Source organism: Electrona antarctica (assembly GCF_951216825.1).
Source record: "Electrona antarctica genome assembly, chromosome: 1".
Taxonomy (NCBI): Eukaryota; Metazoa; Chordata; class Actinopteri; order Myctophiformes; family Myctophidae; genus Electrona; species Electrona antarctica.
Window position 1 is genome coordinate 52,001,061 of NC_136806.1, and position 22,243 is coordinate 52,023,303.

The window sequence follows — 22,243 nt, forward strand, 5'->3', positions numbered from 1 at the left end:
ACATACATACATACATACATTTTTCTTTTAATGGTGCCACTGCCCAGTGTTCAGAGCGGCACACTGTTCCGGTTACCTATAACAGTGGTTCTCAGAATTTTTAAATCAAATTGACACATAGGCTATAGCCTGTGTGGACCCCCATTTGAAAAGATACACCACACACCACACATGTTTTTTTTTATACAGTAGCAGTGATTCTCAATTTTTTTAATTTCAAGGACTAAAATGCATTAGGACCACAGCACCGCATTTGATACCAATTTGATTTCTGGGACTCCAATCTGCACTGTAGTAGGCCTATCATCAGTGTTCATTTAACTCAGAGCACATGAGACCAAATGGACCCTAACTGGTTCATTTAGTTTCATGTGTATGCTCTGAGAGTTACAGACACATAAAGGGTCCATTTGTTTCCTAATTATTCCGTAGTCAAAAATCACAGATGTTATTTGTTTCATCACAGCACAAGTAATAGTGCAAATAAGTCACAAGTGAGCTACCGGTACTCTCCAAAAGAAAATTCTACTCCAATATGTTGCTCACAATTTGCTCTCCAAAAGAAAATTCTACTACAATATGTTGCTCACAATTTGAATTTTGCCTATAGGCTACTACTATAGCCCATAAGTCAGTTAATGATATGAATTTCATGTCGACAAACATTCATCAGCAGACCATCTTGGTCTATGAGTTGCACTCTTCCTGGATTCCTAATATCATCCCCAAAACACTCAAACTACATAAAATATTTATTTCCAATTGTTGCCGTGGGACTACAGATCAGAACAATTCAGTAGTATACAAATGATATACGAAGACATTATTTATACATTTATTTAATTTTTACCAGTCAATAGGAGAGAATATCAAGAAAAGGCCAAACAGTGGCACACACTCAGAGCCACGATGCAAAATAATTTAATGATGAACCAACACTTATTTTTGCATCGTGACTGATGTGTACAGCCTTTTCTTCACTTTTAGACTTCTGCACCAAGGTCTGCAGCACCTCAGCAATACTGGTGTGTGCTCTTCTCCTGTTTAATAGGAGAAAATACAAAATAATTCTTAAACTTTAACAATGAATCAAGACTGGAAAATAAATCTGTGTTTTGGCTTCCTCTTCGTCGGTTATTCATTGTCAGTGAGCTTCGAATCAATGCTACTGTTTCAGGACAGTATGAGAGAATATACAATGGGAAATAATTTGGTGATGAAATTGTATGATATATATCGTCTACAATCCATTGTCAAGCAGAAGGAAATCTAAAATACAGATAATGTATACTTTATACTACCAACTTTATCTTACATCACAGTACCACAAGTGTTCTATTTACAATACAAAAGCTAGTACAAATAAATAACATTGCCTGATCATTGAATAAGTTAGGCCTCGTTGAAAAACTCCAGCAGAAAGTTTAAGTCATAGTTGTCCAGTATCTCCAGCAGCGAGGACACCTTTGTCTTCACGTTCTGCCCTTTGAACTTGAACTTGTCAATGAAGAGGTCTGTTATCATACCTATAGGGAGGGTACATATGCAAAAGTTAGTATCTGCCTGACTGAAAGCACCTTTAGCAACAGGTTCTGTGCATAACTGTAGTCGCAGGTTTTCAGTAGTCTTTCCGATACCAGTTTCGGAAAAGCTGCCGATACTGCTTAAAATGCTGGTATCAGCGAGTATGCCAGTCTATGCCATTCCGATACCACGTAATGTATCACATGATGATATTTAATTAACGGTCGTATTTTGAATGCTTCAGTTGATGTTGATGTTCCGACTGATTTATACTCTTAAGGTCATGGCAGACTGAACGCGTTTTTCGGAAAAATGGCGGAAAAACACAGCAGTGTGCAGACACTAGGGATGGGTATCGTTAGGATTTTTTCGAGTCCGGTACCGATTCCGGTTCTGCTTATCGATTCCGGTTCTTAACGGTTCCCTATTTCGGTTCCAAAATGTTATAAAATAACTTAAATAGGTCAAATGTATATTTAACAAAAAAGCTCAATGTCAATTTAAAACATGTATAATGAATATTGTAACATCCTCTCCTTTATTGAGCCATTTGTGGATAATATAGTGATTATTTTAAATATAATATATCTATTCTATATTTACCCAGGGCAATAGTGGTGTAGGCTACTTCTCTTACTACTAACTACTGACAATAACAAATAAAAGCATATCTGAGAGCAACACACACACGATTAACTGGGCAAATTAGCATCGCTAATGGGGGGGGGGGGGGCAGCGCATCTCCGGCCGATATGCGAGAACGGGTTTGCGAATGGAGGGATCATTGAAAACAAAGGCGGCTTGCATGCTGTGGTTTGCTACTAACAGAAATTTGCATGCAAATGGGCTGCCAAAGTAGGCTATCATTTGTTGTTTTTCTTGTTTTTTTCGCCACCTCTCTTCGAAGTTAGACTGGCAAGCTCTAGTCTAAACTGACTGGGCCTCTGGACCCTACGCCATGATCTCACACACACACACACACACACACACACACACACACACACACACACACACACACACACACACACACACACACACTTTCGCTCTCCTCCTCTCTCGTCTCATGTTGATTCAATGTTCGTGCTGCGCAGTGCGCACATGCAGTGAGGCAACTCAGGAAAGGCGCAAGACTTCTGTCCCCTCTCTTAAAAGTTTCCTCCCATAAACTTCACTTGAAATTTACGTTTAAGAAACTTTAATAATTATGTTGCTTCAATGCTTCAGTGCCAGGCACAGTGCGTCTCTCTGTCTCTAAAGACTCCTCTACAACTAACTCCATGCAGAGAGATAGCTCCGCCTCTGCAAGCCACAAGCCCACAACGCGTCGCTGATGCAACTTGCAGCTGCACTTTAACAATAAATGGAATTTTGATTAATTCCTAGATAAGTGGATCCCCATAACTCTGAGAGGGTCCATTTGGTTAATTTGTACAGGGTTAGAGTTACAGACCTGTAAGGGTCCATTTATTTTGGAACCCCCTCAAGGAACCCAGATAGTTCCAGGCGCCACTTTGAGAAGCACTGTCCTAAATGTGGCACTCGGTATCGACCGATACGCAAGTTATGGGTATCGGACCCTGGGCAGGGTAGTAGCAGGGTCGAGGTTAAGAATACATTGCTGGAAATTAACTGATACAAACCCTGGTTTGGGTAAGGGGGTGTAGAGTAGTGGTGATATTCTAGCATTAGGGAGCAAAATTAGCAAAGAAATAGGTAGAGCGATACTACAAATTAGTTACATTGCTAATGTTTCCTAAAAAAAAGTGTAATTTCCGAGTATCTTTTCAAAAACGTCATGTATATCACTCATTGAAATGTAAGGTTGTGACACACCATAAAGTCTCTCAAGGTGCGCTGGCTGCTTCTTGTACTCTTCCAGGAGAAACGTGGATTCGTCTAAAATACTACGGTACTCTGGGATGAGAAAGTCTGCATTCCCTTCATGAACCTGCAACTCCTAAAAAGAGAGACGGAGCGAAAAAGAAGAAAATAAATAAAAAGAGAAACCGTGAGAGGCGTCAACAGGTTTTCAGTTTAAGATGATTTTAAGATTATGTTTCAAGTCAATACATACTTTCAACGCGTCAATAAGCTGAACCTTTTTAGCCAGCAGTAGTTGATATTCCAGCTTTGGGTGGATCATCTTCAGAGTGTGGCTCACAGACTCATCATTGATATCTACAAAACGTATTCGAACAGGAGCGACATTGATATTTGTTACATACCTGTAAATTAAGGTAAATTGCTTATGCTGACTTAGGACACAGTAATAACACAATAATTACATGTACCGGTATATTGTTGCTGCGGGCAGAAACCTCATCTCTATATTCTAATTTTGTGTTTATTCGTAAATGAATTGATCATACTACAGCATCACACAAAAGTAGCAGATTTGCAAGCTCGAAACATATTGAGGTTGTCAATTTGCTACTTTTGCTATTTTTGAATTTGAAGCAGTTTTGGACATATGAGGTTTCCACCCACCCATGACGATAAACTAGATGCTTGTAAATTGAATGCCACAGACAAAAAACTAAGTCTAAGTCTAAACAGTCTAAGTCCACACTATTTATCCATAATGTATAAATGATGGATAAGGGGTCAGGACAACGAGGCCTTTTCGTGGAGGGGTTAGAATGAAATTTGGTCTTAGACAGTTTTTCGTCTGTGGTACTCAATTGTATTAAAACAGCAATAGAGCTAGACCTACCATAAGAGATGTTCAAGTTGATCTTCCTTTTTGTGGCTTCTTTAGAGAGGACATCGCTCAGAATGGAAATGGTGGAGATGTTGTCTGACCTGAAGTGGGCTTCTCCTTTGCTGATGCCACAAGAAAAACAGAGCTGACTTGTCAATAGGAAGATTTAACTATTATAACTTACTATAAATAATACATTTAAAAAACAAACATTGACAAAATGAGAATGCACAAACGAGACACTCCGTTAGACACAACCTAAAATTTCAAAAATGGATACATGGAATTTTGTGGATACAGTCTTCATGTTTTGTTTCCATAAAGACAGAAAACTAAATGGTAAAAATGCTCAAATCACATCATTGTGCAAGATACAAATCGCAAGTGGTTGCAATTTATTTGTGCAGGCAAAAATGTTTTGGACAGCTTCACCAGTGTTCCTGGTGTAAGTAAGGCAGACTACGGTGAATAAATCAAGTATATGTCAGAAGAAATCTTAAAATTATTTCAGAATGGGCATATGAGGCATTAGCATTCAAGTCTCCAAGTTGTTTTTGTTTTTTAATTGCTTTGACCACAGAGAAAGAAACTATGGAATCACAGTTCATATTGCAATCACTATATCTGAACTAAGAAAATAAGAAAACATGTGATTTTTCCTCAATATTATGCAGTGATATTAAAATTAATTGTGCAAAGGATAGTGCAGTGGGAACAAGTAATTTATCATGCAAAAAAAAGTCCGTTTATTTTCTTCTAAATGACTTGCCTACAGTGTACTATTAACCCGCTTGAACCACAGCTTATAAAGGTCTTCCATGGCTCTATATTCATTCAATGTAGCTACAGTAACGTATTTTTGTCACCAGGTGTCGCTAATTACAAAGTATTACAAAGAACAAAGGAGCACACCAGCTGCCTTTTTGTTTAGGCAGTGGGAGGTCAGCCATGAATATACCTAGGTTCAAAATACCACCAAAGTGGAAAAAGTGGCACTCCAAAATGAAAGACTGTCTCAGATAAACAGTTACATTCTTATTGTCTTGCATCCTTCATTTTGGAGTGCCGCTTTCCCACTTCGGTGAACCGAGCGCACACCAGCGTTGTGGAAGTGCTGCTCACGGCGCAGAAGACTGAAGATTACAAGAAGAGGCTGCGCGGCTCGTCGACACAATGCAATATCAATTCGTCAACATAATACATTCATTGATAGAAAGATTGAATGCACCACCACGTGACAATTAGGCCAATTAGGATGGCATATTTGCATGTTATTCTGTCTGTTATTTTTCTGTGCTGTGGTATCAATGGGAAAATGCTGGTCCAGCAGGTTTCTGTCAGTGTTCATTTCTTCTACTAAAACTATGTCGAGAAATGTTCGACTACTTTTTTCACCGATGCAAACTAAATAATAACTAAACCTATGATGAAATAAACTATGACAAAATAGATTTCGGAAACAAATAAAAACTAGATTAAAATGTTTGGGAGGGAGTAGTAGACAAAAGATCCAGTAGAAGTAAAAGACAAGTCATTTTATGTTTGGTTGCGCTCGGGTGTGTAGATCGGCTATTTTCGGCATGCAACAAAGTATAAATCAGGCACCATCACCAGCCTGCCAAAATCAATTTATTTTGACTAAATCAACTGTAGATTGATTTACTAAAATATAATATTTAGTCGATTAAAAATAGACTAAAACTAAAGCATTTCATAATGACAAAATGTGACTAAAACTAATTGACATTTTAGTCAAAAGACTATGACCAAAACCACGTAAAAAATGTTTGCTGTCAAAAGTAACACTGCAATGCTTACCAGTAGGTGGCCTCCAGCTGTGTGCTGAGGAAGGTGTTGTGGAAGTGAAAGGTGATGGTCTCTCCAGCGGGGGTTTTCTCCGGTACCTCTGGTAAACAGAACACCACCCAGGAGTGGATCTCAGCAAAACTAAACTGACCCACAAGACTCAGCCTGTTCATTGGCCTGGGGGAGGTAAAGTGTGTGCATGAGGGAGGGATAAATACAGACAAGATACATTCGTTTGTTGTATTTCGTACATTTGTTATTCAAGCTTTTTCATAAGGGGGGATTATTTTCTTCCATGTCCTTTGTTATTTCAAGCATTTCTATTATCTTAATAGACAATCTAATGATAATTTATTTTGGAATTTAAGAATATAATGGATTATCTGAACCCAGTTTTTGCTGCGCCCCAAAGAGTGTGATTCATTAGGAAGTATACAACATGTCAACCTGTGTAGTCTTCATCAGGTACAAATTTGGGAATTTGCCAGCCTGTTTTGTCTGAAGTCCCCCATGGCAGAAATAGAGGGTATGCGCATGCTTAAAGTGAATGGCACATCGAGTGGCAAAGCAACATGCAAAGTGAGTTTAACATTGTTTAACGTTGTTTAATGCAATCAGATAGGACTTTTCTGTTTGCATGCATGGGTTGTCAAGGCCAGAAAGTAGTTTTTTGCCAGTCAGTAGGAGTTCCTGCATAACTTCCGGGTTTGATGATGATGTCACGAGCATACCCTCTATTCAGTTTTCAGATTCACCCAACCGAGTGCTTTTCAAGTAAGCGCAGGGGGAACACATTCCAGTAGTTTATGTCAGTGCTTGATCATGATTACCTGTCTTGGTCTATGCTGTGCGTTCGCTGGTGGAGGGACAGCGGCTTGATCGGGTACTGGCGGACCTGGCATGTTTTGGGCTGCAGCCTGGGGGTGATGTAGGCCTGCAGTGTACCATACTGGCCCTCGATGGATCTCACCTAGAGAGACCAGGCAGTCATTTTTTACAACAGGCCTAATTCAACATTTCCAAGTGTACTGGAGGTCCAGGTATTTTCAAACATATCCATGATATATAGACACAGGGCAAATCTGGCAAATCAAATCAAACATAAGTGGTGCAATAGTTTGGTTCCCCTCTGTCACTTACAGAGATGACATGTATAACCCCTTTTGGTGTTTTAAGCATTATGTTATACTTTAGCTATTGAAAAATAGCAGATCTACAAGCTCATAGCGCGGCACCGAGTGCCGCACCATGAACTTGTAGGTCTGCTATTTTTTTTAAACCGTGAAAATGTGCCTCAAATCTTTGAATATATATTCTTTCAGAGTTTCAGTTTTTAACTCAAATCTTTGCTTCTGGGGAGGTCCCTGGAACAACATATTTTCAGATGGGGGTCGGCGGCATATTACATATCATTTTTGGGGTCCTTGACATGAAATATTGAGAACCACTGAGAAACATGAGGTTTTTCAGGAAAAAAATACATTTTAAAAATACATTTTTTTAAATTTCGACGTCAGGCCTAAATCACATTTTAGCACAGCGCGTCGCACACAGGTAATAGGTAATTACATTTTCTCTTTAGCACTTGTTCATTCTATATAAAAGGAATTTGTAACTTTTGGGCTAGCCGTAGTACCTTGAGCTCCAGCCTGGTTGTATTGGCCTGACATCTGTAGGTAGCTAGGAGGAAGTTTCCATTAGTCTGCTGGGAACAATGGAAGACAATCCATCACTGAGAAGAGGAGGGGTCTTTGTTTTATGTTGTATTTTCTTATTTATGCAAAGCTATACACAGCAGCCAATTCTGGCTAATTGATGTATCAATTCCTCTCTTTTATAATAGCACTGTTTTTGTACGGCACTTGAGTCATGTTTGCATTGAGCTCTATGCTATGAAATGTAAGGTGCTATTCGCATAATAAATAAAGCTTATTAGTTTTAGCCATATACAGTCTATTGTTGTTCTGCATAGCAACAGTTAACACAATATATGCCCAGACGTCCACATACGTCCTAGGAACCGCATGTAGTGCCCAGGACGTTCAAAATATATTTTATCTCGTCCGTACAAGATAATTATTATCTCGTCCGGACAAGATAATAACTAGTCCGGACAAGATAATAACTAGTCCGGACAAGATAATAATTATCTTGTCCGGACTAGATATTATCTTGTACGGACGAGATAAAATATATCTTGAATGCATGGCCATTCAGGGGCTCCGTAATTTTGAAAGAATGAAAGGGCACATAATGTGTTAATAAAAAAAACAACAAAAAAAGAAACATCTCACCTCCGAGTCACATTCACTGAAACTCACAACAGCTGAGTTCTTATCGACATCCAGTAGGTCTATTGGAACATCGCTCTGTAAGGAGGGGAAAGAATTAAATACATTTTACACTCTCAAGAGGTCAATTAAACACTCTTGACGTACACGTACTATTCAAGATGGCTCTATGAACAGCTCTAATGCCCACTAGTCCTTAGGATGGACCACCCGAGGGGATGTGCACCAGCGTTGTTTTTGGCGGCACATTTTAGTTAAGTTAGTTTTAGTCATAGTCTCTTGAATAGCTTTCATTTAGTTTTAGTCACATTTTAGTCACCTGGAATGTTTTAGTGTTTAGGCTAGTTTTAGTCGACTAAATATCAGAAGATTTTAGTCGACTAAATATACAGTTGATTTAGTCGACTAAAATTAATTTCGGTGGGCCTTGATGCTGTCGTAATGACTGATTTTACACTAATCTACAAGCTCACAACGTGTCGCGCTGCGACGCGTTGTGAGCTTGTAGATCAGCTATTTTCAGCATGCAACCTAGTGTAAAATTACTTATACTGGATCTCTTGTCCACTAGTCCCTTCCTAACATTTTAGTCTAGTTTTTATTTGTTGACAAAATGGTCACAATATTTAGTCTCAGTTTTAGTCACCGTAGCTTAGTTTTAATTTAGTTTCCATTTAGTTTCCGTCAGTGAAAAAAAGGTAGTCGACGAGCATTTTTTGTCATAGTTTTAGCATGCATGCTGGTAACACTGGTACCTGCAGCAGTAGGTTGTCGATGGCGGTCTGGACCTCCAGGGTGAGGCTGTAGCTGGCGTCGTCCTGGCAGAGGGTGAACTTGTCGTTGACGCTGAAGACGGGCACGGCGGACACGGCCGTGCTGGACTGGGAGCTCTGCTGGTACTTCTCCCTGCCCTGGAGGACTTTGACCTGGAGCTGCTCCAACTCTGCCCTGAAGGACGACCCCCCCCCCCCCACAGTCAAATACTGCAGCGGTTCTCAAACCTTTAAACACCAACGACCCCCCCCCCCCCCTCTGAACTCTGACAGTAAACAAATGGGACCAAATATTTGGTTCCATTTGTATACAGAGAATTACAGACTTCAAGGCAACTCTCTTACAGATCAAGTCTGTCAGGAGAAGGTGCGCTAAACTCAAGGGAAAATAGCCGATCTACAAGCTCACAACGCGCCGCGCTGCGACGCGCTGTGGGCTTGTAGATCGGCTATTTTCAGCATGCAATTTAACATTTTTCTCATGACATGCAAACTATTTTTCTCATGACATTTAGTCGACTAAAACTAAACTAACACCAACACATTCCAGGTGACTAAAACGTGACTAAAACTAAGTGAAAACTATTCAAGAGACTAAAATAGAAATTTGCTGCCAAAAACAGCACTGCCCTGCAGGTCCCTGGACCCCACTTTGAGAACCACTGAAATACTGTATACTGATGTACAGTGAGGGCAATGTGTTTTAATAGATCCTATTATTGATGTATGTATTTTGAGGTGTAATCAGTCTGGTCTCAGAGGCACTTGCCAGTCGGGCAAGTAGTACAGGAAAGGTCTGGTTGCCTTGGTCGCACAGACGCCTTCGGACATGTAGGCCCCTCCCACTGATTTTGCTAGCCAATTACAATGTCATGTCACCCCTGTGATCATGTGTATGTAATTTGGAGGTGATTTATCCCCCAAAAAGCATGTTTTAGCAACAAACGTTTACATTTTTCGCATTTGCGGCACCCCCTATGGATGAAAATGGTTGCTCTGTGTTGATTAAACCACCCGACATGAGATTAAAATTTGCAGACATTCCGTTCGTGATTGGTGGCATTCTTTGTAAAATAGGCCCCTCCCACTAACTTCGGAAGTTCGGAAGCCGATTACAGGCGAACGATATGGATATATCAAATATCAAATTCTGCCTTTGGTGTTTTAAATCGGATAGGTCCAGAGATCATGTGTACCGATTTTTGTGGAAGAGAAAAAAAGTGTGTTTTGAAGAAAATTCTAAATGGAAAATCTTTCTAGACGCAAATGTGCGTGGCCTGCCTATATGGGGAGATGCGTCATGACCATAGACTGTAAGGTCATGACCATAGACTGTAAGGTCATGACCATAGACTGTAAGGTCATGACCCAAGGAATCCAGAGACATTTGGATTTTACAACCTACGGTTCAATAGTTAAAGGGCAAAAGGTAAAGTGGGCTGTTATAGCGCCACCTATTGTTAAATTGAAAAAAGGGGCTTCGTTAAGACCTCCATAATGTAATGGCCTGTGTGGAAATTCAGATGCATAGGTGCAGCCAGCGAGGAGCAGCGACATTGCCTGAGACAGACAGATATTCTGTAAATGATATGTTAAGATTAGGTTTACTATAATGTAATCCATCTGTCAGTCCTACATTAAAAAGGATGCCAGCTAGATTGATATAGACATTTTACCGCTTGTATGCCCACATTCACATCATCATTTAACTTGAGACGATGGCTTGTCATGGCAAAATTAACCATTCAAAACAAAAACATTTGAAATAGCATTTCTAAGCAATACCTCAGGGAGGCTACTTTGGACTGGGTCTCCTTGCTCATCTTGACTTCATCTCCGGGGCCAGCCTCTGCCTTCTGGGCCTCAGTGGTCAGTCCCGTCACCCAGCCTGGAACACAAAAGTAAACAAAAACATGAGCGCACGGGCGGCAGTGGCTCAGGGGTAGAGTGGCCGGATGGTAACCGCAAGGTTGCCAGTTCGAACCCGGGCTCCCCCAGAGTTAGTGTCGAAGTGTCCTTGAGCAAGACTCTGAACCCCTAATTGCTCCTGATGTGCTGGTTGGTGCCTTGCATGTATGAATGTGTGTACGTGTATAAATGTGTGGGTGAATGTAATGCACAATCTATGTAAAGCGCCTGGGATAAAGGCTCTATATAAATGCACCATTTACCACGGACGCACACACACACACACACACACACATACATTAAAAGGCAGCCTCCCCGCACTTAAAACCATTTTATATAATTAGATGCATTGACTAAATAATCAATGCACAGCAGTAGCATTAGGGAGAAAGTGGTGTGTGATGATGGATTGTTCCTGTGTATGAGTATTTGTCACAGTTGAGCAGTATAACAGGACTCGAGATGAATCAATGTGAATTGTTTTGCCCAACTGAAGTAGCAAGACAGACAAACAGACAGTAGATAGTCAAGTCATCGTATAGATAGGTGTGAAAGAAACACAGGGGTGGGCAACATTGACAATGGAGAGGGCCACTATATTTCCACACTCACTCCAGAGGGGCCACATTGCATATTACTGTCGTAGCAAAAATAGCCGATCTACAACTCAAAACATGTCGCAGTGCGACACGTTTTGAGCTTGTAGATCAGCTATTTATTTTGCTATATTTACCCATGTTACCCATGTATGAAGTAACGCATGTGGCCCCTGGGCCGCCAGTTGCCCATGTTTGAAGTGACGCATGTGGCCCCTGGTCCGCCAGTTGCCCATGTATGACGCATGTGTCCCCCCTGGCCGCCAGTTACCCATGTATGAAGTGACGCATGTGGCCCCCGGTCCGCCAGTTGCCCATGTATGAAGTGACGCATGTGGCCCCCCTGGCCGCCAGTTGCCCATGTTTGAAGTGACGCATGTGGCCGCCCTGGCCGCCAGTTACCCATGTATGAAGTGACGCATGTGGCCCCCCTGGCCGCCAGTTACCCATGTATGAAGTGATGCATGTGGCCCCCGGTCCGCCAGTTGCCCATGTATGAAGTGACGCATGTGGCCCCCCTGGCCGCCAGTTGCCCATGTTTGAAGTGACGCATGTGGCCGCCCTGGCCGCCAGTTACCCATGTATGAAGTGACGCATGTGGCCCCCCTGGCCGCCAGTTACCCATGTATGAAGTGACGCATGTGGCCCCCGGTCCGCCAGTTGCCCATGTATGAAGTGACGCATGTGGCCCCCCTGGCCGCCAGTTGCCCATGTTTGAAGTGACGCATGTGGCCGCCCTGGCCGCCAGTTACCCATGTATGAAGTGACGCATGTGGCCCCCCTGGCCGCCAGTTGCCCATGTTTGAAGTGACGCATGTGGCCCCCCTGGCCGCCAGTTACCCATGTTTGAAGTGACGCATGTGGCCCCCGGTCCGCCAGTTGCCCATGTATGAAGTGACGCATGTGGTCCCGCTGGCCGCCAGCTGCCCATGTATGAAGTAACGCATGTGGCCCCCGGTCCGCCAGTTGCCCATGTATGAAGTGACGCATGTGGCTCCCGGGCCGCCAGTTACCCATGTATGAAGTGATGCATGTGGCCCCCGGTCTGCCAGTTGCCCATGTTTGAAGTGACGCATGTGGCTCCCGGTCCGCCAGTTGCCCATGTTTGAAGTGACGCATGTGGCTCCCGGGCCGCCAGTTGCCCATGTTTGAAGTGACGCATGTGGCCCCCGGTCCGCCAGTTGCCCATGTTTGAAGTGACGCATGTGGCTCCCGGGCCGCCAGTTACCCATGTATGAAGTACGGGACCAGGCAGGGATAATCTGAGACTGACCTGTGTAAGTGGCAGTCAGGACCTCATCATAAGACTCCTTCCCAACACAGCCTCCCTGGATGGACGTCACACTCTCAGACAACACCTGAAGAAAGAGACCAAAAGAACCTTGACGACAAGTAATGATGAGAGCCTCCCTCTCCCGCCTTCAACTTGTTCAAAATGCTGCCGCACGACTTTTAACAGGAACCCGGAAATATGAACATATCACTCCCGTTTTAGCTGCACTCCACTGGCTCCCAGTACGTTTTGGAATCCATTTTAAGATTTTATTGTTTGTTTTTAAATCTTTAAATGGATCAGCGCCAGTTTATGTTTCAGATCTCCTAAAACCCTATGTTCCATCTCGATCACTGAGGTCAGCCAATGTCATCCCCAAGGCAAGGTGTGAGAGAAGAGGGCACCGAGCCTTTTCAGTCATGGCTCCTAAACTGTGGAACCAGCTTCCTAGCTGTGTCAGGCTGGCTCCAACACTACCTGTTTTTAAAACACATCTTAAAACTCATTTCTATTCCCTGGCTTTTAAACCGTGAATAATGTGTACTCCTGAGTGTTTGATTCTATTGTATATGTTTTTGTCTCCACCAGGCCGAAGGCATGGGGAGAGAGTATGTTTTGCACTCCGTCCGTCCGTCCGTGTGTCCGTGTGTCTGTCCGTCCGTCCGTCTGTGATCAGCTAATCTCCGGCACCGTTAACCCGGTCGATGCCAAATTTTGCTCACACACTCCCAACGATGAACCTCTGCCCCAAAATTTCCAGAACGGCCTGTTATAGCGCCACCAGGAGGCCGCTTTGTGCAAAACAAGTTTTTGGACAGTACACCTACAGATGTTGTCCAAACATCACGCAAATTGGTACACAGTCTCTCTAGAGCCATTCAACGAAACGGGTCTTTCAGATTTCTCAGACTCCATCCTGAGATTGGCTTCCAAAGCAAGCAGGAGTGCTCAGTTTCAAACAAAATGCTGCAAATCATGAACACATCGTGTGATTTCCGTGAAATTGTGCACGCACATTCCCACTAGGCCGAGGAAGAAATGCCACATGAACATTTTCAACTCAGCCTCATGGTGGCGCCCTGTTTTTACCTCTAACTGCACGGATCTGTGGATAACTTCGTATGGCAACTCCCTAGAGGCCAAGGAAAAACCTTTGCCTGGAATTTTTCACATCTGCTCTTTATAGCGCCACCAGGAGGCAGACATATGTAACACATTTTATAATATTACTCCTTCAGACTTTATCCAAATTTCACGCAAATCCGTACACATGCTCGCCATAGTCATGTGATTAAGACGGGTTTGTTTGATTTCTCATAATCCACCCTCATTGGCTACGATTGGCTTCTAAATTTTTCAGGAGTAGCCCGCTTTGTACCCGTTTTGTACAAATCGCCACAACTACTCAACGCAGCGTCCGATTGTGGTGAAACTGTGCATGCATATTCCCACTAGGCTTTGGAAGAAATGCCACTTGACCGTTTTCAAATCAGCCTCATGGTGGCGCTACAACAGGCCAAGCCACGTCACACACACGCACGCATGTACGCACGCGCACACGCACACACACGTTTATATTGCTCCTAAACATTTTGCCAAACATCACACTCACACTTCTATCCTCCTGGCGGAGACCTGTGCCCAGAAGGGCACTTTTTCTAGTTATTACTGTGTTGTATTATGTTTTATTACTGCTTTGCCTAATTGTACAGCACTTTGGTCAACTTTGTTGTTTTAAACGTGCTCTATAAATAAAATTGGATTGGATTGGATGGTACCGAATGTCTCATGTGTTCCGTACCCTTCTGTACTCTTTATGTGTCCTTTGGAAATGTCGCTAGTTTTCAGTATGGGGGGGGGGGGGGGGGAATACAGATGGAAATATGCATTCTTGCTAAATCCGGTGTATATACACTACATTTTGTAATGTAATGTTTGTCAATATGCGCCGTCCCGTCCAAATAAACGTATTAATAAATAAATCACTGAACTGAATTGTCTGCTCCATCAGTCAATAAAGGTTGTTCTACCTGATCAGTTGAGAAGATGTCAGTGTTCATTGAGAGCACATTTTTATTTAGTTTTAGTCATATTTTAGTCTTTTAGTTGACTAAATGTCATTTATGATTTTAGTCAACTAAAACTACAGTTGACTGAGACGACTAAAATGTCTGTAATGCCTGATCTACACTTATTGTAGCCAAGTGCCAAAAATAGCAGATCTACAATTCACAAATTGGCACGCTGCGACACATGGTGAGCTTGTAGATCCACTATTTTCTGTGCGTTCAGACTTGGATGGTTAGAGCGGCGCGACTACGTACAAAGTCAATGCAAAGACGACAGTTGCGCGAACGGGAGCGCAACACAAACGGGACGAACCAAGGCGAATATACATATTCATAGTCTAAACGCACCTATAGTTTTAGTGGATGTAATGAACACTGGAAGATACGCAGACTCACATGTTCAAAGCGTAGCGTGGGCTCACTGGAGCTGTCCAGGCCGTACACCTCCACCGTCCCATCATCCCTGCCCACCAGGATGTCACCCACACCGTCTCCAATGATGTCATACGTGTCAACACATAGGACACCTGTTGGGTGATACGAGCCAAATTAAATCTCATGACTGAAACATTGTTTATTAGAATTATGTTTAGGTTATTATTATCGTTCTAAAGCTATTTCCTCGGTGCTCTACGTATGTACAGCCGAACGCAACACCTGGAACGGCTTTTATTCTTTGAATCGTTTTTTTTTTTTGTAAATATTTACTGAATACATTACGAGAGCGGTTATATTGATGCATCTTGTGCAGGTTGATTTTGTTGTTGTTTGATTAACACATTTAGGCCTGACGTCGAAATAAAAATAAAAAGTCTTCTGAAAGAATATATATTCAAAGATCTGTGCCGCATTTTCACGATTTTTCAAAAATAGCACATCTACAAGCTTGTAGATCTGCTATTTTTCAATTGCTAAAGTACAACATAATGCTTAGTTAAAACACCAAAAGGGGTTCCCATCCAGAATGTGTTAATTCTGACACTAAAACAAATGCAAAGTTCCTATTCCATTCGAGGCATATACAGTACATATACAGTACATACTGATACTCAACAGCAGTACTGGTCTGGATTAGAAAACACATAATACCTCCTTTCTTTTTGTCATTTTCAATCTCCCATTTGGACACGGCGCTGGATTCACCGATCTTCACCAAACCCAGTTTTCCATCTGCTGTTCCATAAATAATGTCCTCTCCTGTCGACAGGTTATTCATATTAAGTGCATGATAATTTACGGGGGGGGGGGGGGGGGGGGGGAGCACATTTTGGAGGTTTACATTTATTGAAATATTCATCCTAGGAGTTATGGTAATTCAAAAACACAATTAAATATAGTATTAACCACTTTGCCCTGATGTCCCTTTACAGGTGAACATTTTAGACCGACTATATAGGATCGGGAAAAACATAGTGTGACTTGCCTCCATCTTTGTTGTAAAGCTCCAGGACAGATGGAGGGCCAGGAACTTCAACATCATATGCAAGCTCTGATCCCTGTATGGAATATGAAATGTGTTGAGAAAGGAGCTCTGATCCCTGTATGGAATATGAAATGTGATGAGAAAGGAGCTCTGATCCCTGTATGGAATATGAAATGTGTTGAGAAAGGAGCTCTGATCCCTGTATGGAATATGAAATGTGTTGAGAAAGGAGCTCATTCTTGTAGAGATGTATTAAACAATAACAGTTTTATCCTTCCGGATACCGATTCTGATACCCATAATAACTTGCTTATAGGTCGATAACGAGTACCGAATCCGATACCAGTGTCATTTTAAAGTAATCTAGGACAGTGGTTTCCAGGGGGTTCTAAATGGACCTTGACAAGGTCTGTAACTCTGAGAGTGTACAAATGGACCCAAATGGACACTTACAGGTCCATTTGATTCCATTGGTACATTCTCAGAGTAATGGTGGTCCTTGAAATTAAATAGTTTGAGAATCACGGATCTAGAAATAAAAAACAAATCCATTAATAATAGTTAATGTGCAGCTTTGTTAGTAAGTTAGTAAACTAAAAATGTAAATAGTACAGTAAGAATATAAACAGTCGTGCAAAACCAACTGAAATATTCAAAATATTACTGTAAATTACATATCGTGTGCTAAATCAGAATATGATATGATATGATATGATATGATATGATATAGTACTTTTGTCAGTTCACACTGAAATGTGTCTTGCGACCCAGCAGCCAAGTATGCAGAACACATGTACACACATTTGACATAACACAAAGAACAAGACAATTTACATACATAAAGACATGAAGACAAGAGCAATGTCCACCGCCTAGATTACCCCGTGGCTACTACAACTCCTGATTAAGCCTCAAAGTCGACTGGTGGACAAAGAAAGGACCTCTTTAGTCTGACCTTATTGTATGCTGGTACACCATATCTCCTTCCTGAAGGTAGCAACCTATATTCTCCATACAACACATGCTTAGTATTAGAGGTGATATTCCTTGCTAACCTTAGGATGCTGTTAACATATGTGGATGTATAAAGTTTCTGAAGTGGTTGTCCAACTATCTTTGAACAAATGTTCAGTTGTTGCAACAATGGCAGGTTTGTTGCATTTGAAATTGGTACATAAAAGAGAGTGTGAGACTGTGTTTACCTTCAAGACTCTTAGAACACGGTCCTGGCACGCCAGGACGGGGACCACACGAGAGAGGTTCTCGCTGGACAAGCATACGATGTCATTGATCTTGTCTCCGGAGAGGTAGTAATCTTGATCTTTGCAGTCACAGTAGTGGTTGTAGATGTAACTGGCACAGACGAAAAGGTCGGCGCCGGAGACATGCCTGCAAATGCAGATCACCAACAGTGTTGTTTTTGGCAGAAAATTTTGATTTTAGTTTTAGTCGTGCTCTCTTGAATAGTTTTAATTTCGTTTCAGTCACATTTTAGTCACCCGGAATGTTTTAGTGTTAGTCTAGTTTTAGTCGACTAAATGTAAATGTCATAAGACATCGTCGTAGTGACTGATTTTACACTTGCTGAAAATAGCCGATCTACAAGCTCACAACGCGTTGCACTATTTTCAGCATGCAGTGTTGTAGTGTAAAATGACTTATACTGGATCTCTTGTCCACTAGTCCCCTCCCTAGCGTTTTAGTCTAGTTTTTATCTGTTGACGAAATTGTCAATACATTTAGTCTTAGTCATCATAGCTTAGCTTTAGTTTCCATTTTGTTTGTGAAAAAAGGTAGTCGACGAACATTTTTCGTCGTGGTTTTAGTCGACAAAAACAACACAGATCACCAACACCACTCAACACGCTGCACTGTCACGTTGTTAGTGTACATCATTAACCACATTTAAGCCCCAATTAAAAAATAACAGTACCCGCTCACAATGTTGTGACCTTGTCGATCTGCTATTTCTTGCCTATTATCATGACTTGCCCCAAAAGTCACTTCCTACGTAAGACGTACATGGCGTTGATGCTTTCCGTGAGGTTGGCCTCGAATGTGAGGAACTGTTTGCCCTTCTTTGTGAATCCTCGGACCTCAGAACCAGAACACACAAAGATCTTCTCCTGAGGTGTACCCTCGACCCCTCCCAGGTCCAGGCGGCCTATCTTCAGTCCCGGAAGGGTTTTGAACACAGGCTGAAGGAGATGAGATCGTTCACACAATTAGACACACTCAAATTCAAAACAGTATCCTGCTTAACAGAGCGGGAACCCCTTTTGGTGTTTTAAGCATTATGTTATACTTTAGCTATTGAAAAATCGTGAAAATGTGGTGCAAATCTTTGAATATATATTCTTTCAGAGCGAACGTTTTTAACTTTGCTTCTGGGGGGGGTCCCTGGAACAACATATTTTCAGATGGGGGTCGGCAGCGAATTACATATATTTTTTGGGTCCTTGACATGAAATAATTTGAGCACCACTGACAGAAACATAGGGTTCTTCAGAAAACTGTCATGTTTTAGAAGGCATTTGTAGAATCGTCCTCAGGTCTAAATGGGTTCAAATAACTGGCTGCATGAGTAGGGCTGTCATCGTGACATTAAATTTTACTTGACAATTAATACAAATCAGACCTGTCTGAAGTGAGTGGTGCAACAGCGCCCCCTGTTGGTTCCCTAAACATACATAGGGACACCAAGACCAAGACACGTGGACTGACAAAGCTGGGCATTGGAGTGGCTGCACCCTATGGTTGCACCACTCAAAAATATATTAAATTGATAAACGATTGAATTGTGTTTTTGGCATTGAACATTGGAACATTATGAATAAAAACTACATTTCTGTTTTCCTTTTAGGCTTTGTAAACAAAACTTTCCCCCTGGGCCCGTTCCAGGATGTTCCGGGGACCCCGACACGGTAACTGTCATTTCTCGACCGTTTCAGACGCGGGGCGGCTTGTTTTTTTATGTACAAACATTCTTCAAGATGGAAATGATTATGCAAAATATTTGCAATAATCTCAAATATGTCCGATTATGTAATAATTGTGACAGGCCTATAAAATGCACGAGAAAGAAGAACATGGGATGAGTAAATAAGATGCCTACCACTGCCTCTCCTTTCTTCATTCCAAAACATGTCAGTACACCATCATGGTCTGCAATGGCAACCTGAAGCAGACAAGAGTCCAACAAGATTATAACCCGTGAAACACATTAAGATTCAGGCTTGTTTCTATAGATATTAGCTAGGAATGTAGACGGCATCCCGGGAGCAGTATGGGTTAGCGCCCCAGCCTGCATCCTCCGTGAGGAGGAAGCCCAAAAACCTTCGATGAGGCCTTTAGGAGGGCCATTCGAGCCGCAAGTGGAGCCTGCAGTGCAACCGTTGCCCAGCGGTGGAGCCTGCAGAACCATTGCGGCTCAAGAATCCACCACTCCTGAATGAAGTGTCTGGTGCTGGGAGTCTGGTGCAACGCACAGGTCCTGGTGAGAGTGGTTCCAACGGATTGTGTGGCCCTGGTCTTTCCCTGGTGGGTCTGATCGAGGGTAGCTACTGGGACGTAAGTCGGGACTTGATCACTCCGGCTGGGTCACCCGAGTGAGGGGTATGATGTTCCCGACATGTTCGCGAGACCCGAAACCCTGATGACCTTGGGATACATCACTGAGGATACGTCCCAGGTGCATCCATGCGATGTATTAAGAAAGAATACCTTTTGGGTTGCCTTCTTTCCCATTGGAGGTAGGAGACGCATAGTTTTCTGGGACGTCACGCCAACCTGAGATGAAATAATGTAAAAGAGAATATATCTGGCCAATTTGCACTATACTTATCTTGTTGCCTTATTGTTAGAGGCACACATCAGCAAGTATAATAAAGTTACACATTTGCATATTTTTGTTTTGCAATTTGCATCAACCACCACTTTGAGATGTTGTTTGCTGCCTCTACTTTTGTAGGAATGTATTCGTGTAGCGGTTATATACGTTTCAAATTTCAATTGATGCTAAATCTGCAAATTGTCTTCAAAAAGAAGCAAATGTTTATGATATCTTTCTTGACTTAGACTTTATAGAACTAGAGTTATTATGAGAGTTATCAGACAATGGGGCATAGTGTGTACACTAGCTAGCCCTAGAATGGCTGTAATATTAAATACAGTACATTTCATGTATTCCAATTCCAAATATGAAATGTACAGTAAACAGTATGTAATATCACAGCTATTCTAGTATACCTGAATCAATCATGATGACTCAATTCGATTGAGCAAAACAAGGCTACCATAATATATGGTCTTCTATTCAATATTCTATTGTCCAACATTGCCTAACTTTAATAGTAAACCACATCGCCTTTGCACGTGAAATTGTGTTACCTTACCTGCATGTAGTCAACTCGGTTTAGATGGATCTCCATCTTCTTCTCAACAGTCTCTACTTTAATATGGAATGTGTCTTACGTCGACTTTGGAACTGGGACTGAGTGAAAAGACTCTCACAGAAGGATAGCGAGATCAGGATTAGCCTCCTCTTCCAGGGCAAAGAGATTATCAGGCGTTAGCTTATCATGCTAACTTTGGCCAGCAAGCTAAAACAGCAGCTAGCTGCTCATGCTGCACCTGCCAAATAACCAGGCTTTCCACCCGGGGACTGCCAACTGGACAGTGGGCGAATTATTATGAATCCATAATGAAATCCATATGCAGAATGAATTCTACACTAGAGATGAACTTATTGCGTGGACAGTCTCACAGTGTCACACGGAGAACACATGAATCGTTCGTTCGTTGCTATTGACAACACAGCAAGCTGTTAGTGACCATAATGGTAACAAGCTTCCGTGTCATTGGCTTAAAGCAGACGTGGACAAATTCAACAGGGATCTGAATTGGTTCACTAGTTCACGCTACCAGCCAATCAGAGAGGCGAAACCAATATTGCACATAAAATGTATAAAGACAAGAAATGATGACCAAGTATAAATATGCAATCAAACACTAATTGGCATCTTCCATTACACTGTTTTGTAACCATGTGTGGCCTCACTCCCCGAACCCACCTCACCCTGCCCACTTTGATAGGCTGGAATGGCTTAGGGTTGACGACAGAGTACAGCATCTTGCAATGGGTCTGGTCCACAAGATTCGATACACCACCAAGATACCCATGTACCTGTCTAAAATACTTCACTAAGATACCCATGTACCTGACTAAATACTTCCTTAATGTCAACGAAGTCCACACCCACAACACCAGAGGGAGTTCAACAAACCATGTGCAACCCAGATTCGGCACAAACAAGGGACTGAATTAATTTCGCTCCTATGCCACCAAAATGTGGAACGCCCTACCAACAGTCATTGTACTTGAAATGTACTGTAATTCTGCAAACTGTTAATAAATCAATCAATCAATCAATCAATCAATGTTAATTGAAGGATCTTCATCAGCCGGGAGCGTCTATGTTCCCCAGGTTCTATGTTCCCCACTTACCCCGTAAAAAAGGTTCTATGTTCCATAGCCGCAATTTGCAACTCTAGATGTTTTGAGTGGTGCAACCACTCCAAGGAACAGCAATGTCTGTTCCTCCCTGTCTATGTCCATATGTCCTTCCCTATGTCCGTCCCTATGGTACCATGCAGTAGGGGCAAAAGTGGTGCTGTTGACAGCACAACAGGCTGTTGTGCTAGAAACAGAGAGAGAGATAGTGAGAGTGAGAGTAATTCCCCCACACAGTAACTCTGTCATTTCTCGACCGTTTCGGACACGGGGTGACTCGCCGGAACCGGGCCGGCACCCTGGGCGCGTTCGCGTTCCTGTGGCTCTGGACATTCCGGGGACCCCCCGGGAACCCCCACCCGTTAAT

At 42.3% G+C, this 22,243-nt stretch overlaps 1 protein-coding gene across 2 annotated transcripts; it reads right to left on the minus strand.

Moving 5' to 3' along the window:
- Nucleotides 1-739: 739 nt before the first annotated feature.
- Nucleotides 740-21,190, minus strand: bbs7 (Bardet-Biedl syndrome 7). 2 transcript variants are annotated; one of them, XM_079509484.1, is made up of 19 exons: nt 20,759-21,190; nt 20,088-20,153; nt 19,480-19,542; nt 18,387-18,562; nt 17,567-17,753; nt 16,365-16,437; nt 16,031-16,138; nt 15,338-15,468; nt 12,873-12,957; nt 10,881-10,983; nt 9,078-9,270; nt 8,326-8,400; nt 7,668-7,733; nt 6,862-7,001; nt 6,044-6,208; nt 4,238-4,347; nt 3,599-3,702; nt 3,358-3,481; nt 740-1,526 (listed from the first exon to the last, which is right to left on the minus strand). In XM_079509484.1, the coding sequence occupies exons 1-19, from the start codon at nt 20,792-20,794 to the stop codon at nt 1,393-1,395; spliced, it is 2,139 nt and encodes a 712-aa protein (XP_079365610.1). In that variant the 5' UTR covers nt 20,795-21,190; the 3' UTR covers nt 740-1,392. The 2 variants fall into 2 exon arrangements, with proteins under 2 accessions (XP_079365610.1, XP_079365609.1); XM_079509483.1 differs by having other exon boundaries at nt 7,668-7,736.
- Between the last annotated feature and the right edge of the window lie 1,053 nt (nt 21,191-22,243).